General features: G+C 35.6%; 1 protein-coding gene across 7 annotated transcripts in view; it reads right to left on the bottom strand.

Annotated features, from left to right (window-relative positions):
- Positions 1–18574, bottom strand: part of ERC1 (ELKS/RAB6-interacting/CAST family member 1) — a 482353-nt gene that overhangs the window by 359573 nt on the left and 104206 nt on the right. For 4 of the 7 annotated variants that reach the window (XM_039869201.1, XM_039869205.1, XM_039869198.1 and 1 more), the window contains exons 4-7: positions 11118–11192; positions 6183–6338; positions 4845–4937; positions 1650–1817 (exon numbers count right to left, since the gene is read on the bottom strand). In XM_039869201.1, the coding sequence (XP_039725135.1) occupies positions 1650–1817; positions 4845–4937; positions 6183–6338; positions 11118–11192 (492 nt within the window). The remainder of the gene's footprint in view (positions 1–1649; positions 1818–4844; positions 4938–6182; positions 6339–11117; positions 11193–18574) is intronic. The other 3 variants (XM_039869202.1, XM_039869203.1, XM_039869204.1) reach the window with 2 other exon arrangements.

Raw genomic sequence — 18574 nt, 5'->3', positions numbered from 1 at the left:
TGCCTCCATCCAAAGCTATCACAGTAGCAAACCTGGAAGTAGGCTCACTTCTAAAACACTGGCACCCTCTTCTGATCCTTTCATAGTACTGCATGGACACCAGTTACTGAAGTGAAAACTTGAATAAAGCCACAAATTGATAGCTTGCAAGTCACATTTTCCAGATAATTTTATATTTAAAATTCTCTAAATAAACATAAATTTAGCTTAACAAAAATATGAAAGAGCAGATCTTTTAAATTAAATTTATGCCAGTGAAAAGAAAACCAACTATGTTCTCTTTAACATTCTAGTAGTTTATATATATTAGCTGATTTTACTATAAGAATCACAATGATGACAATAACTACCATACAAAGACCTTACTGTGTGTGCCAGGCATTAGGTGTGAATACCTAGTTTAATCCTAACAACAACCTTATGAGATAAGCATTCCTATTCTCATCATCTTAACGGGTATATAAAGTGAGGCACAATGAAGTTAAATAACATGTCCTGGATCAAGCACTTGGGTAGTAAGTGGTGAGGCTGAACTTCAAACTCAGTTATTATGACTCCAGAACCAGTCTGATTTATACTCAAAATAACCCTCTGAGGTAGAATGGATTTTGGCTATGATAATAAAATGACACATGAATAAAAGAGAAAAAATTAAGTTTTAAGTCATCTAAATCTCTCAATTGCAACTACGTCCCAAACTATGAAAATACTACGTGGAATAGTTTTGGTCATTTTCCCATCCCTCCTCACTTGAAGATTCTGATCTTCTGGGTCTATGATGTTTTTATGCATTCTTTTTACTATTCCCCATTTCTTTTTTCCATCAAACTATACCCTTATTTATCTATGACCTGGTTCTTTAAAAGAAAAGGAAAAACTAATTCATACTATATGCTTTTTCTTCTATAAAGAAGAACTACCTACTTATTCCTATCTAAATTCTCTATTTCATTGAGACCTTTAAAAAGCATTTACATTAAAACAGTAAATCCAAATAGCATCATCAATTCCTTCTCACTACAACTCTGACAGATTCTCATCTGTCTTAAATTACTTAGTGTATTCTTACCTGAAATCTGGGCTGACAGACTAAGATAATCGTCTCAGATTTCTAAAAATGCTGACTTTATTTTCAAATAGGGTATAAAGGCACATTGTCTAATGATTTGTAGTTCAAAAAGAGACCTATCTAGAACATTTCTAGATTCCACAGTTTGCCACTTAATGCTATTGATAATATCAAAAATTAAGAACACTTAATAATCCAAACATGGAATAATCAAGCTCATTGTCATTTATGACCAAAAGATTTACAGTGGGTGAGAATAAAAGCTTCATTTAGATTTCTTTTTTACAACTATGTTTTCATTTTATAACGTTAGTTTAAAGTATGCTTACAAGTACAGACTTAGTGAAAGTCCAAAGTATTAAAAACATATATAAACTGCAACAATTTTAAACTGTTAGATCCAAAAACAACAAAAACAAGATGGTTATATTTTAGTAGAATAACTGATCACATTGCTAAAGAATTAATCATAACATTATTCTTATCTCCTTAATCTAAGCACAACAAAAAGAGCAGAGGTAATGCATATGAAAAGTACCAAGGAATTGACTCCCTGCAAATATTCCAAAATTCTTTTTACCTCGGTCTGGAGGATGGCAGCCCTTTGTTCCTTAGCAGTCAAGGACTCTTTCAGCACTTCAATGTGTTGCTTGCTGTCTGAGAACTGGTTTGTGAGTGTTTCTAGCTTTGTCTGTAGAGCTAGCAGTTCTGTGTCCTTTCTAGACAGCTCCTGCTTCACCTGACCAATCTACAGGAGAAAATAAAATGTTTTAAAGAAAACAGAAATGAAACAACTACCTCTGATCTAGATCTCTGACAGATGAGTCACAAGATAAGAAACCAAATGTAGTATTAGTTTTATGACAGGATGTAGTTCATCTTTTTTGCATTATCTGATTTTAGATACCCACCTACCCACCCCCCAAAAATATAAAACCCAAAGCTTATTCAACTAATAAAGAAGTTTCCTATTTTCGTTTACTGTGTCTCCTAAACATTATTTGAAATCCTTCAGAAAAGGAATGGAAGGAGAAATATCCCAATTCAATTAGATGACTATGAGATAGTAGTAAGCACGTAACACTGTGCTGATAAAACAGTTTTCATTTTATGAAGTCAGACCTCTTCAGAATGTAAAGCAGGATTAGTGTAGATATAATTCAGAATGAAAAAAAGAAAATTCCTCATATTGCTATTTAAATTTGAAAGCAGCCACTGCTATATTTTTTTGTTTTTTCTCATTCGGGAACTAAAGTTTACATAAAATTCTTTTCTTAAAAGCCACTTTTAGTGTTATAAGGCATTATAAATGTGCTTCTAAAAAAATCCTATAATTTTGATGAGTTAAGGCTATTACCTAAAAAAAGATTCCATCTACAAAGTTATATAACCTATGACATATCATTCCAACTAAATGGATGACTTAAATAAAGAATAGGTAAATCTCATTCTGTAGAATCGAGGTGTATAATTTAAATTTTAATTATTCTGACAGAGTAATCTACAAATCAATAGATGCCATTCATTGTCCTATAAATTTCTCTCATCTTAACTTAGAAAACATCTAGCATCTTCTTTACATTTGTGTTTCTAAGAATTTTTTAAATAGTCTTTTATTCTAAATGTAAGCCAAATTAACAGAAATCAGATCTCCTTTTATATTATGTCTACTGTCAGCAAGGTAGCTGTGCACTAAGGGATGTCATGAAAGACACTACGTCATTATAGTATGTGGCAACTGACGGCATATATCTATATAACAGGATGAAAACATAATTTACAATTATCTTCCACTGATGTTCTTTGTATCAAGTACTCTGCACGCAATAAGCACACGAAAATATTTGCTGAATGAATAACTTTATCTGTAAATAAGACATTTCATGCATATGAGAAAAATGCTTGTCTTCTTGCTGAAACAATAAATTAGAAATTTATTTTTAGTGCTTTTTAGAAGACTAATTTTAATTTAAATAAACTTTATTTTATACTTCCTCATGAGAAACTGTTCTGAAAAGTTTTGTCCATTATACCGAAGGTTATTACAATTAAAATACTTTACATATATTCAATTTAAAAAAATAAAAAGTATTTTTGTTTCATTGGTGATACTGAAATTACTGACTTCTTATCACATTTATATGTGGTAAGACAAACTAATAACTAATAACTAACCAATACTAATCTATCTTAACCAACAAAAAATACAGGTTAGTATTATTCCATCCATAACATACAGACCGCACTAAGAACGTACTTGTTGTATGAATGAATCTTCAGGAGAAATGTCTGAAGTGTTATCACTTCCTCAGCTAAAGAACCATAGCCTAAAGATGACTCAAATTTCCAGCTACCTCTAATCAGGTGATCAAAAATAAATACAGAATGTCATTTCCCTCATCATCTGCATTATTAAATAATCTTCAAATAATGCTATACTGACCATAAAGACTGAGAAAGGGAAGAAAATATTCTAAGTGGGAAGCAGAGTTGAAAAGCACAAATTCTGCTTAAGAGTTAGGAGCACAGGCTTTGCAGTCAATCACACCTGAGGATGACTGTGTCTCTGAGTAATTATTTTACCTCTCTAAGCCTTGGTTTCCTAGTGAATATGGAAAAAGTTACCAGTGCCACTGTATTATTTAAAGATTAAATAAAATAATGTATAGAATACGCTTAGCCTATTGACACAAAAAGGAATGAATTAATAGCAGCTGAGGAAAAAAAGAGAAGTTATGGATCAACTTCTCCTCTAGACAATACATGGTTACTGTAAACAAAATTAGACCCTTGCATACAAAATGCTTTACTTTGAATCTACGCTATAAAGTGGTCCATAAATAGCAAACACCAGATTAGCATAAGTTTTTTTATTCTGCATTCCAGTCTTATCCCACAATTATTTTCAGAAGCACTTTTTCCTGACACTTGTGTGACGAATATGTGCACAGCCTAGTATAGGGCAGTTGAGTGAAGAGCTTATCAGTACAAGTTCTGGAACCAGATTGCTTGTATAAAAATCAAACTGCCTCTTACTAGCTGTGTTTCCTAAGCACCAACCACTCTGTTACCTCAGTTTCCTCATCTATAAAATAGGGCTTGGTAATATGCCTACCTTAGTAGGTTATAAAATGCTTATAATAAAAGTGCTCAAGTGTTAGCTATTGTATTACTATATTTTCAAATGAATTTTAAATTTGTTAGAAAGACTGAACTAGATTTAGAGACTTCAAGTAAGTTTCATGCTGTCTCATTTACTAGATAACTCTAAATAAGCTAATCACTTTCTATATATCTGTTAAGAAAGTAACATTTGTCGCAAAATCACCACATTGGGACTTAAAGTTGATGTCTACATATGAAGGTAAAGCATTTTACTCAAGAATTTCAAATTCAAATAAACACTAGGTGATGGACCTAGGACATCTGCATATTCTTGATGCCTAAGAAGAAAAAAGAGACTACCATTCTAATAAATCAACAAGTATGTAGTAACAGGAAAGGAGTTAGAAAAAAACAAGCTTTGAAGTACCATCCATACGGTGATAAAAGCAATAATAAAAAACTTGGTATAGGGCTTCCAGAGCAGGTGAGGGCTCACTACACACAAAGTGACATATGGGTCCACAGAAGTTGGTTAAAGAGCAGAGCAGGCTGGTTAGTGCCAGTACTGGGCAAAGCTGCCAACCATAGAGAATGAAAGTGTAAGCCACCCAGAAGCCAGAGCTAGCAGGGTCCCACTATGGGATCACTGCACACAAAGAGTAAATCTTACGGCAAAGACCTCAGCCTGAAGACCAGCCGCTCTCTTTTTCAGCTCCTCCCCTTGAGCCTCTTTCGAACTTAGTTCCTCCTTCAGTTGCTCTACCTGTCACGACATTGTTATTCTTTTTTTACTCATGTGTCAATTTAGGTCTTATTATCTGCTTTTGAGCCAGAGCAGTAACTGGAAATAACAATAACATATAACACAATCAAATCTATTCCCCTAATTCCCTCTTCAAAGGACCAGAGATGGTTTTCTATTTTCACAGCATTTTTTAAATGGACCGGAATGTGCTAACCAGCAAATGAGATGCAGAGCTTATATGGTAGTATATTTTGTTTTCACGTTAGGATGAAAATTTCATACTAATAGAAAGTTGGATATATGAATTTTTGAGTTTTAAATTAACATGAAATTGGCAGTAGTCATTTGATCTCAGACTCTTAAAATATTAGAAAAATGTTCCACAGGTTTACATGGCAGTACAAGCATCCAGCAAGAAACCAGACTGGAGAGAGAGTTGAAATTGTATGATTCCTTTACAAGTTTCACTCCAGAGGAACTGGTTAGTTAATAAAATTGGGATATGGTGTAGCGGGAAGAGGCACGGGATACTTATTTTCTAGGTAATATTTTATAATTACAATTACGATTTTTAATTAAACCACAACAAACTTGATAAATTGATAAATTAATAAACTAAGTCCTCCAATTTGCCTAAATAGTTTTTAGAATCAAATTAAATGACTTTAAATCTAAGGAAGAAATATTGTGACTGAGCTTATAAATGCAGACTGACATGTCTCAGTGATACCTATATCTTACTTTACGTATACCTGAAGCACACATGGGAAACAATAAACCTGATACAGAAGGATCTTCTCCAAGGGAGAGAGCAAAGGGCATTCCTTCATGGAACTGTATTTGAAAGGAAAACATGATTTTAAGCCATTTCAGGAAAAAAAGGAGGGGGCTGGGTTTAGCCTCTTAGGGTTTTGACTTACAAAATACTTCATAAGAGGTAGAGAATTAGATGTCTTGTATAGTGAATAAAACTCATCTGGATGTAATCCTACTAAATCATCTCAGAAGTACTAATAGATATGAAATGTGAAACTGTAATAATATATACTTAGCCTCATACAGGTAATTTTAAGAGAAAACTATAGAACATCAGTAATTCTGACTTTAATTCTGAACAAGTTCCACTTGAAAGAATTATTTTAGAAGTAATCTTCCCTGAAGTCTGATAAAACAGTGCAAAGTTCCCCATCATCACTAAGGACGTAGGAGGATGCATCAATTTTTCAAACTTCTTTTTAAAATTACAGTATCAAACACCATTACCTTATTTTTCATAAATTTAGAATGGCTCCGATAGACTTCCATTTGCTTCATTTCTTCTTCCCGTTCTTCAGTACTCAAAGCCCCATTTGATTTCAGCATCTGAATTTCCTCTTCCAAGTCTCGGAGCCCACGCTCCATAGAGGAAATTTTAGAATCCTGAAGACAATGGAAGATTCAGACATTAAAGTATTCACGAAAAATTAGAGAAACTGAACAACCCAGTCTTCAAAGATGTTAAATTCAATAAAGATAAATATACAGGAAATTGCTGTCCAGCAAACGATGCCTTAACTTCTAAAATATATCCTTTATGGCCAGTTGAGTGGGAGAAGGAGGACTCATCTCTATAATATGCTTTTGCCTCTACCCCTTCCTACAGTGTGCATCTTTTCAATTAAGGTTGAAAGAATTAACTAAAGAAGCAGAAGCAATGGAAAACTAGTTAATGTTTCTTTGTATTTTATGGTCACCAAAATCCCAGTGAAAATTTTTGTAATATTAAAACCTTTTCTAACTATAATCTTTTATCATTTTATTTGGTGACCACTAAATGGTTTATTTTTGCCCACAAAAGAGAGACGTGTAAAAGAGAGTTTGAAAGATTTACACAATAATGTGTATAATTATATTTACAATAATAAAGATTTTATAATTTCCCATTGCAGAAAAATAAAGGATGAGTAATTACATTAACGGTTACAGTTTATCACATTAGTAATCTTACTTTTTCTCTAAACTTCTCCATACATTTGAAATATTTCATAATGTTTAAAAGTCACTGTCCTTGTACATCATCACCACCACAAATATCGCCTCCTAGCAGAACATCCTTCTATATTCAATTTCTTGGTTTAGCTGTCACAGTATCTAATGATTAGATGTCATCAATTACAGAAAAACTCCTAAATTGAATGGATACTCTTACATCTGTAGCTTCATACACTTATTCACTTAAGAAATAAAGACCTTAAAGAACATCAATTAAGTATAGCTTTATTTTATTTGGAATTTTAGAAAACAATTCCTTGAGGAAGTAATTTTGAGATGACTTCTTTTTGTACTTTACCTCAAGGATTGCTTGATTGACTTTCCTTGCTATCATAATTCTTAGAGCAGGCATATGAAAGTTAAAAAATTTATCATGAGACGACTATAGCTGGCTATTTTTAGGTTCAAGGGAGAAGAGGAACATGTACTCCTCTGTCTTGCATTGCATTACCTTTAAAAATATCACAACAAAAATTTTCTTTTACAAATCTATTCAAATTAAACTTGCATTTGGTTCATAATTAAATGTATTGAATGAGTACAGAGACATTCTAAATCCTAAGCCAGGATTTTTATTTACTCCTTACAACTAGCGGGCTGCAGGCAATCTCCTGGCCCATAAAGAATAAACTATTCCAACTGAATTGAAAATTCACTTTTGAGATTGCTATACATCTTCCTGGAAATATCAGGATGTAGTCTCTCAAGAATGACTAAAATACTAGGCAAATGCATGTGACTAACCTGAAAACGAAAAAAAGTGCAATATGGTTTACTTAAGATATTAGCCTAGATGGCAATGAAAAGGGGCCAGCAGAACTAAGGCGGTGTATTTCTAGCACCACCAGTGTGCCACAAAAGAATAAACAGCCTTTAGCTAAGAACTCCAAGTTCTGCATATCACCTAGACAGATTCTACCTTTACAAAGCCCCTACAAGGCCCATGTCAAGAAACATTATCCATCTTCTTCTCAAACCCCAACACAGATAGAGAGGCAGCTACTGACCAACTCAACACCCTCACTACCGAATCATGCACCATACAAGGTTCTCCCCTAAAAGAGACCATAACTGCAGCTCTGAAAACCACGAGGAAGGCACTAACTGCCCAGAGAAAGAAGCTGCTAGGCTATTCTCTGAAATCAGGCCAGAAAACTATTGCCTGATGTGCTCAAGTAGTTCTAGCACCAACTCAATCAGTACTCAGACTATGTTTATTGGGGGACAGTCCTTTCAACAAGATTCCTTACTCCTAGAATGTGTAATAATGACATAAGTAAATTCCTTATCATCTTACTGCTCCGTACTTCCCTAGCCCTGCATCTTCCATAATTAATCAACAAATCCCACTGAGGCTACTGAAATGCTGTTCCTTATTAAATTTCCAAGTCCTCGACTTTGTTTCAAAAGTTGTCTCCCTACCCCAAATAAAACATGGCTTTCCCAAATGATATAATTTCCCAGAACTCTCTCCAGTGCAGGTCACTAATCCCCCAGCACCACAAATCAGGCAGGGAAATGTGTGGGCATCCTAGTTCCTCAAAGCTGTTCCCCTTTATTTAAAGTTCATACTCCTCCTCACTCTCCCCTCCTCACTGCTGCCATCTAGGGACTTCCTAGTCACTTGTGCCAATTTAAGAAGTCTTGGCACCTGATTTACAATCAATCTTCCTTTCAAATGCCTCTTGCCACCATCTTAGGATTTCAGTGTCTGAATTCTTTGATGTCCTTAATTCCAATGATCTCATCCTCCAGTTCGTTTTAGCTATCCAGTTTATAGGACTGCACTCTGGATCCTATCACTACCCAGGTCTCTCTTCCTAGGCCTGTCACACCATCATTCTCATTATCACAGAGATCTCCACTTCCCTAACTTTTATATGTTCCCAACTTGTCAGTTCTATAAATTCTTTTCTTTCCTCCTATTCAGGCTACATTCCTGGCCTGATCTTTCAAACTTATCTTTCACCATCATCCTCAATACATCTGTATCACAATAACTCTGCTATATCTGCCCAGCAAAAATCTTATAACCCTAGAGCCATACAGAAATTCTTCCCTGCTCCTCCACTACTAAAGAAAAAAGAAAAAGGAGTAAGGGATGAAGACGCAGAGGAAGAAGACAGGTAGAGAAGGAAAATATAAAAGGAAGGAAAAAGGTAGGAAAAGGGAGCAGGAAGAGGAGAAGGAGGAAGAAGGAAGAGGAGAAGGAGGAAGAAGGAAGAGGAGAATTACATCACCTTTAAGATAACCGTTAGGCTCTTTTATTGTCTGTCAATCATCTTTCTTTCCCACTTCCTGCGAAGACTATTCTAGATCTTCATAATTCTCTCAAGCCCATGCCACACTGTCAGCAACTCAACTATTCAATTTTGATTTCAGCATAACATCCAACTGACCTCACTGGGCCACCAGAATCTCAGAATCTCTTGTTTCTTAGCAGAATGGGTAAAGGTTAACACAACTTAAAATAGATCCACTACCAATTAATTATACTTCCCCATTTTTTCAAAAGGCGAGTAAAATAATTTTGTAAATATAAGTACATTCATGTGTTTTATTCTTAGGTTTCAACAGGGATCAGGAAATAACAGGTACAAATAAACCTGTGGGAATGGTGAAATTCAATTAAACCTTTCTAAAGGTTCTTTATAAGATTATGTTCAAGACTACTAATTGTCTAACTACAAAGAATCTAGAATCCATTAATTTGGAATTTGTTTGGTAAATCCTTCCCCTATTGAGAATGAATATGTACAGGATATAAACTAAGTTTCAGGAGGAAACATACAAATTAAGAGATCAGTTCTCACAACTGCACTTGAAAAACATCTATTTATATAAAACTACTTATATATCAAAACTAAATATTCAAAAAATATTAAATGAAGACCCAGAATGCATAGTGTCAAACTTCTTTGGAGACATGAAGAAGTTAGAGAGACAAAGAGAGGTATCCCTATCTGTAAGAATCTTTCAGCTTTTGTAAGAAAGAACATGTTAAAAATAATAACAACAGCAGCAGCTAACTCTGATTGATTGTTTACTATGTTGCCAGGTCCTCTTCAAAGTGTTTTACTCTTTTAACTAATTAAACTTCAAAACAACCTATGGGATGGGTACTATTATTATCGCCATTTCTTGATAAAGAGGTATAGAGAGGTTAGGTAATTTGCTCTGTGTCATACGGTTTATTAAATAAAGCCAGATTTTGAATCCAGGGAATTTAACTCAAAAGGCAAGTTCTTTATCACCAACTGCCATACCATACAACCTAAAGATTTCTAATTATCCATTAACTTAAAGCAGAGGTTTTCAAAGTATGGTCCACGGAACACTAGGGTTGTTCCCCAGACCCTTTCAACAAGTCTGCATAGTTAAAACTACTTTCTTAATAATACTATGACTTTATTTGCCTTTTCTAATGTTAACATTTTCACTAAAGGTATAAAGGCAATGGTGGGCAAAACTGCTCATGCCTTACAGCAACAGGCAGTAGCACTAAGGCGTAGCAATCATTGTATACTTTAGTGTCATGCACTCACAGAAAGAAAAAAGAAAGAAAAGAGAAAATTTTTAAAAGACTGCATCACTTAAGAATATTCTGAATTACTTTAGAACTTTTAATAAATCTCAACCCTTGGGCACACATCTTTTTAATATTCTGTGTGATGAAATAGGATAGAGCTAGGTACTTGTGCTGCATATTGAATGATGGTTGTTTCCTAGGAACAGCATGTGTGTGCTTCTTTGAGTTGCAAGCTAAATTAGGTACTTTTTTCATGGAACACTATTTTTACTAGAAAGAACAACTGACAAATTATGGTTACTCAGACTTGATATTTGGCTGACATTTTCTTAAAAATGAATTATATGAGCCTGCCATTTTACGAGTATAAAGGGATCATGAGATCCAAAAGGTTTGAGAATAGCTGATTTGAAGAAATTCTGGATAATCCTTTTGGTATGATTTGAGTTACGTGCTACAACTAAAAGGAACTGAAACTGAAGTTCTTTAAGTGTCATTTTCATTAAGTCTTACTATTTCTTTTCAATCTATAAAATGAATAAAATATTATTACATACCACTTTTTAAAACTCATGCATTATAATGTGTGACCACTTACATGTGTAAACTGACTCATAAAATTCTTTACTCTCACTTACCTTCATTTCAATAACAGTTTGCAGGGCTTTTGTCTTGGCAGAATCAGGAGCATTCTCAAATCTCCGATGCATCTCCTACGAAAGAGCAGCAAACAGAGAGTAAGCGTCCTTCTTTTCACTCTTTTGTTTTGTTTTGTTTTGTTTTTTAAAGGGAGAAAAGGGGAAGAGAAGGGAAAGGGAGTACTTGTTTGCAAAAAAAATGATTACCCCAGCCTTGTGAGATACTCTGGTCCCTTTCTGAATCCCTGACCTTTCTCTGTGAATCAGGTAACCCACAGATTACATTCAGGTTAAGAAAGCATAGGAGGGTCCCAACCTCTGAACATCTAGTTATTTAAAATTAGTCACACAGACCCTGGCAACTATAACAGTTAAAACTACATCACATCCAGGTTAGTGTGTCAATCTTCCACATGGCATACATATATCTTCCTCCAAGACATATAATCAGAACTCCAAATGGTCCTAAAAGAGGATTAGAAATATTCCCTTTTTAAATGGAGAAGTAAAAGCAGTCACAGTCTGCATTGCACAAAGCTACTGAAAGCATTACTGTTGCAAACATCCTCCCATTGCCTCCACCCCCACAGTAGCAACCAACTGGCTACCTATGATGAAAATCTCTGTCCAGCGGGTCTACAAGTAAAGAGACAAGACTGTTGAACAAGTTCCCTAAGCAGTTCATATTTAGAAAATGTCAGAAAAACATGGTAAATTTTTTTTTTATCCAAATTTTAGTGAGTTCAGGATCTGGAAGGAAGGAGGTGATGGTAGTAATATCACAACTAGGGTCCTTCAAGGATCACCCTGAAGTCTCCAGAACACTTTGGGCTATTTTCTTGTCAGATTTTGTGAACGTCTCTTAGTAAGTCAGTACTTCCAAAGCACCTTAGACTTCAGTGATGCCAGAGAATAGACAGATGAATACTTCCTAACTGAACAGTGCTTAACCATAATAAAAGTAATATATAATACTTTATACCTTTGACCTAATTTATTCATTCTTGTTGGACTAGGAAGAATGGTTTGAGAGAAATAGGAAATAACAACTGTAAACTTCACTGAGTTACTTCTTCCTGAAAGAGTAGTTCTAATGAGCTGACAAAAGTTCTAAATTATAAACAGTCAACAGTTTAAACACTAGTAATTTCTGAACATCCTGTCACCATCTGGCTGCTGATACTCTGGTGCAAACCGCTATCAAATACACACGACTCTTTCTGCTATCTTTCTCCCTAACTCCAGCCTTAAATATCCAACTGGGTACTCTACTTATATGTTTAACAAACACTTTAAACTCTACATGCCCAAGATTAAACTCTTGGTCGTGCCCCCAAACCTGCTCCATCCTTCCAGTTACTCAGGTCGAAAACCAATGAGTCTTCTTAATGCCTCCCTTAATGCCTCTTTCAAGCCATAGTCAGGAAATTCAGTGAAACTCTACCATCAAAACATATCCAAAATCGAAGCACTTCTCACCATCTCCACTGCTACCATTTGGAGTAAGCCACTCAGAAAAATATAATCCAACAACAAACTTCTAATCAGGCTCCCCGCTCTTTGTCTTGCTCTCCTACAGTCTATTTATTCTCAACATAACACTCCGAGTGACCCTTTTAAACATAAATTTGATCTTGTCACTCCTCTGCTCAAAATCCTGTGGTGCCTCCCCATCTGACTCAAAGTAGAGCCATAATCCTTTCAGTAGCCTACAAGACCCCACCTCTTAACACTCTCCCCTCGGTCACTACATTTCAGCCACACTAGACTCCTTGCATTCGCCATTTCCTTAAGACCTTTACACTAGATGTTCCTGTTGCCTGAACTCTCTTTCCACCACCCATGGGGGAAGACCTAGTCTCTTTCAAGTCTTCGCTCAAATAATTAGGTTTATTAGTTGTGATAATCAAATGGTGGCTATGCAAGAAAATATCCATAGGTTTTAGAGATGCATACTAAAGTATGAAGAGGTAAATTACATCATGTCAGAAATTTGCTTTAAAATCTCTGGTGAAGAAAAAAGAGAAAAAAAGGATACACGAAGCAAGTGCGGCAAAACTTTGGTAACTAATATATATGAGTAATAAGTATACTGAGATTGATTATACTATTTACTTTTGTGTGAGTTTAAAATTTTTCATTAAAAATTAACGTTTAATGTTCTCAGTGTAATAAACCTTATTTTATAACAAAACTGACCAAAAAAAAGAATCCACATGTCCTTTTCCCTTTACCTTATTCTACTTTTCCTTTTTCCTATAGCATGTTTCCCCTGACATATTATGTAATTTGTTTACTTGTTATACATTGTTTATTTTCTATTTCCCTCTAAGAATGTATGCTTCACAAGGGCCAGGGTCTTGGTTTCATTCACTGATGAATCCAAAGTGCTAAAACAGTAGTTGGTACAGTGATAAGTGCTTAACAGATATTTAAAGAATGGATGTCAAATGAATGAATAACTAGCGGCTGCCAAACTTTCAAGAATTAGGTAAAGAGGGAATCGTTTAACTCCTTCCTACTCATGTGCTGAATTATGTTCCCCTCTTCTTATTTCTCATATGACATACTACACAGACCTCCTTTAACACCACATTAAATTCAAAATAATTTTCATACCAGAATGTGAACTCTTTAAAGGCAAAAACTGTCTTCTGTATTCCTCAGACACTGTCTGACATGTAAGCAATCAATAAAAATTAGTTCTCCTCCACATCCATTCCTCTTCTGTTGAGTGAAGGAATGAATAAATAAATGAATAAATTATTGCTGGTTTCCATTTTTGCTACTCTACTAGACAACTCCCTCTACAATATCAAATAAAGGACCTCCTTGTTTTTAAATCTAATAGCTGCTGTCAGTCCATATTCTCTCTGAACTCCATCTAGAAACTGACTTTTTAAAAAAAACCATAAGGAGATTTAAGGGAGGAGCAATTTTAAAATTTTCTACTGGCTTCCATTACATAATTATCCTAGCTCTAAATTCTTATTCTCTGCCCCTTCCCATATCCTACCCACAGACAGATATTTTCTAAGTTCCTGTCCTTGGAACTCTCCTCAATTCTATAGCCCCAATCCAGAGCCCCTAGGGTAACTTAATGTGAATTGTAAGAAAGCAAGATCTCTGGGTGGACACAACTTCACCATGAAGCATGGGTTGAATTTTAGGCCCTACTTGTTCTATCAGCAGGAAGCTCTTGTTCTGTGAAAGATCTGCACATGAAACCATCCAAGGCAGCCCCTCCTCAAACCCACAGATTCAATTATTACCCTTCCAAGGATAACCTGCAAAATCTGTTTCTCTAGCCACGTAGTGGACATCTATCACTCTTTCTTGCCTTTTGATATCTGATCTCCTTTCTATGTTTTGAGATTCCACACTTTAAGGCAGAGTCTACCTCCCACAAAAGAAGCTAAAAATGCCACATTCTTGTTTTTCCAGCCTTTCTTGCAGTAAAGTCAAAACACGTGACTTAATCACCCCCAGCAGACACAAACATCACTTACTTTGAATCAGAATCTTATAATATGAAGAAGCAGTGACATGACTATTTAGAGACAATTCTGGCAATGAGTGGCAGAAATAGCAGCTACCTCAAGTTTCCAGACTCAGAAATAGCAGAGATTCAGGTGGTAGTGGGGCAAGTCGGTGATGTCGGCAGAACAAGCTGCCGTGCCTGTGTCCTAGACCAACAGTAGCACTGTCTTCACCAAACCTGTAAAGGAGCATGACTGATTCGAGGCACTCTTTTTGGCTATAAAACTTCTGACTCAATTCCGCAGTCCACCTAGAGATTCAAGAATCTAAATGTTTTATTCATTTACTCATGCCAGGAACTATGCCAAGTTATGGAGATTTAATAGTGAGAAATAATAAATTTGATCCCTTTTATCATGGAATTTTTAGTCTACCATGAAAAGACAGATTTTAATCAAATAATCATCTAAACAATTCATCATGGTCACCAATGACCTCCATATTGCTAAAACCCATGATTAGTCCTCAGCTTACTTTATCTATGAGCAGCATCTGACATAGTTCTCAATCCCTCTTCCTTATTATATTCTCTTCCCTTGGCTTCTAATACATGACACTCTCTAAGTTTTTCTTTCCTCTTACCTCAATGGTTCCTTTTCTGCCCAACTCCTTAAAAATGCCATGGGCACTGGTCCTTTGTCCTCTTCTCCAACATACTAATCCCCCCTGTGCTCTCATCTAGTCTCATAACTTTAGAAACCATCCACATAATAACTCTCAAATTTATTTAAGAGTTAAATAAATCCTGCTGAAATCCATCCACACTTGAATATACCACTGCCTTCTCAGCACATTCATGTGTATATCTAATAGATGTCACACTGTTAACATATCCAAAACCAAACTCCTAATTCTCCCCTTTAAAACTTTCTTCATCTACCCCATCGCGATTAATAGTATGTATCCACCTAGCTGTTTAGGCCAACAATTTGGGAGTCTTTTTCATATATTTACATCTAAGCCATCAGAAAATCCAATTGTTCCTATTTTCAAAATGTCTCCAGAAACTGACTGCATCTTATTACCCATGATCTGAGCCACCATTATCTCTTGCCTGGATCATAGTAATAGTCTCCCAACATTGATTTCCCTAATCACAATACTGCAGCTAGAATGTTCTTTTTAAAACAAAATTCAAAATATGCTTGAAGCCTTCAACAGCTCCTCATTTCACTCACAGTAAAAGTTGCCGTCTTTTGCTGTCCTGGAAGGCTCATGTGATCTGGCCCCGTTACTTGTCTGGCTTCACTTCTTACTATTTCCTCCCTCCCCAGCCACACCAGTCTCTTTGCTTTCCCTCAGTACATCAGTCCTGCTCCTGAGGTAAGGCCTTTGCACTCATTGTTTGCTCTATTTGACTCTCTTCTTCCCTTAACTATTCTATATTCAAGTCTGTTCAAAAGCCAAAGTACCTCAAAGGCCCATTCTTATTATTCTATTTAAAATTGCAATTCACCTCTGACACACACTTCCAATCTTCATAACAAAGCTCCATTTTTTCTTAGTATTTATCACTTTCTAATAGTATATTACTTATTATGATAAACATAACAACTATCTCAAAACTTTTCTCTTTTTCATTCCCTGATATATACCAAGCACCCAGAATAATACCTAGTACACATGGTATACTCAAATATTTGTCAAATAAATAATTTTTCTAACTATATAATTCATATGTGAACATTTTTATGAAGAAAAATGTCCACAGTACCACAAGAGAAAAATTTGAGGGATCTTGATCAATTCTAGAGATCCTGGAAGTTTCCTAAAGAATACTAGAGAGCTGAATAGTGAGTAGCAGTTGGAGCAGGCAAAATTCAATTGTAAAAGGTGAGGAGAAAGAACTCACACATACTTTCTCAGCCAACTAAAATGCAAGCTGTGAGGACAAATGGAAGTTCAGAATCTGGAATTGCCCTGCATACTGCTCACACACTCTAGGAAAGTCTTTTGAACTCCAAAACATACAAATATCCCAGCCTAAAAACTGCTGGTCTATACCAGCTATCTATCTCCTTTTTCATTCTCCATTCACTTTTTTATTTTATTTCATTGTAAAATATTTCAGACATACAAGTCTAATGAAAGCAACCTAATCTGGCTTTTTTTCTTTTGTTTGCTACCTATCCACTCAAACAACTCATCAAGATCACCAATGAATTCCCAGTTGCCAAATCTAATGGGCGCATTTCTGTCCTCATCTTCCCAGAACTGTCAGAAGCATTCAAAGAAGCAGCCCACTCCCTTCTATATGCATGTTTTCTCTGGCCTATTATAACACCACACTCTCTTCTTTTTCTTTCTTTCCAGTTGCTGTGTGTGTGTGTGTGTGTGTGTGTGTTTTGCAGGTTCTTTTTTCCAAATTAGACCCCCAAATACTATATGGCCAGGGAATAATAAAAGTCCTGAACACTTTTCTCTTTTTCATCCAAACTCTTTAATCTATTGCATTGCTTAAAATTCAATTGAGATGCTAGTAAATTTCTAGGCCTACCCTCTGCTCTGATTTCAAGATTCATATATCCAGCTGCTCATTTCTCATTAAATGTCTAATAAGTAACTCGAACTTATTCTATCCAAAACAAAACTCTTGATTTTCTCCTCCTTAATCTGATGAGTCTGATGAGAAATGAGTCTTCCCACCTATTAAATATGGCACTCCCCTCCCAGTGGCTTAAGCCAAACACCGGAATATCTCCATTCATTCTTCCCACAAGTACTCCAACAGCAGGTCCTAATTGTTCTATCTTAAAAATATATCTCGAATTTACCCATCTCATTCCATTTCCAGTTTAGTTTAAACCTAGATAGCTACAATAGCCTCTATCTAGTTTTACTCCAATTCCTCTGTTCATTTTCAAGAGAGCACCAGGTTAATCTTGATAAAGCATCAATAAATCATGACACTAGCCTGCTTTAAATGCTTCAATGAGTTTCCCATGTACTTCTCATTCTCTATAAAATCAACAGGATCTGACCATAACAGAGAGAAGACTGGCCCTCCTGTCCTAAACTATTTTAAAATTAGACAAAATGCATGAAATAACTGTTTTCAGACACTGAAAAATAAGCAGCGCAGGACTATGACCCTAAGAGAAGAGGAACAAACAAGGTGATGGCCCAGACTTGCTATCTAGCATGGGATGTAAGGAGAGGAACCCTAAACAGAAAACGGCAATCTTGCAGAGCTCAGATCAACGTGTAAGACTCCCAAAGATAGTGGAAATGTGTGGAGAATAACACAGAAAAGGAAGCTAGCCAGAGAAGAAGCAGTGTCCCCTTGAGTCTTTGGCCTAATTAATACCAAATAAGCATGCACAGAGCAAGACTCCCCAATGTGTCAGACAAAGAGCAACTACTGGGGACAGAACGACTACCACAGAGCTGAGTTGAACAACTACCTGAACTCACATGGGGCAGGGAAAATTTCAGGTTCCAAAGAGCCAACAAGGAAAGATCAGAGGTACTTAGTAGACACCCCAGAAAGGTCAAGCCTTAGAAGTAGAGCTAATCTAGTCTTAGGTGGAAGGCTGTCTAGACCAGCCCCAACGGAGTATAAAAGCAAGTCTTATAATAATCAAGTTAATCCACAATTAAATTAACTGTTGTAAGACAAAACACTTCATTAAGGAAGACAGTAAAATCCAGAACACTTTATTTAATCCAGGACAAAATCTGAACACATTAAAAATGTTCAGGCCATAATAATCTCTCACCTGCATTAAAATAACAAACTCATCAGCTTCCTCCCAGCCTCCAGTCTGTCCACATTTAATCAATTCTCCACACTGTAAACAAGGTGATCAATTGGCACAGAGTAGATATTTAATATTTGTTCAATAAATGAGTATAAAACTTTAAAATATACACACAAAAATAAAATGAATCCTGCTAATTGTAAATAAAAATCTTTA

This window comes from Pteropus medius, unplaced genomic scaffold (genome assembly GCF_902729225.1).
Source record: "Pteropus medius unplaced genomic scaffold, Ma_sr-lr_union100, whole genome shotgun sequence".
Classification (NCBI taxonomy): Eukaryota; Metazoa; Chordata; class Mammalia; order Chiroptera; family Pteropodidae; genus Pteropus; species Pteropus medius.
The sequence above is the reverse complement of the archived record's forward strand: the minus strand, read 5'-3'. Positions and strand labels throughout refer to the sequence as shown.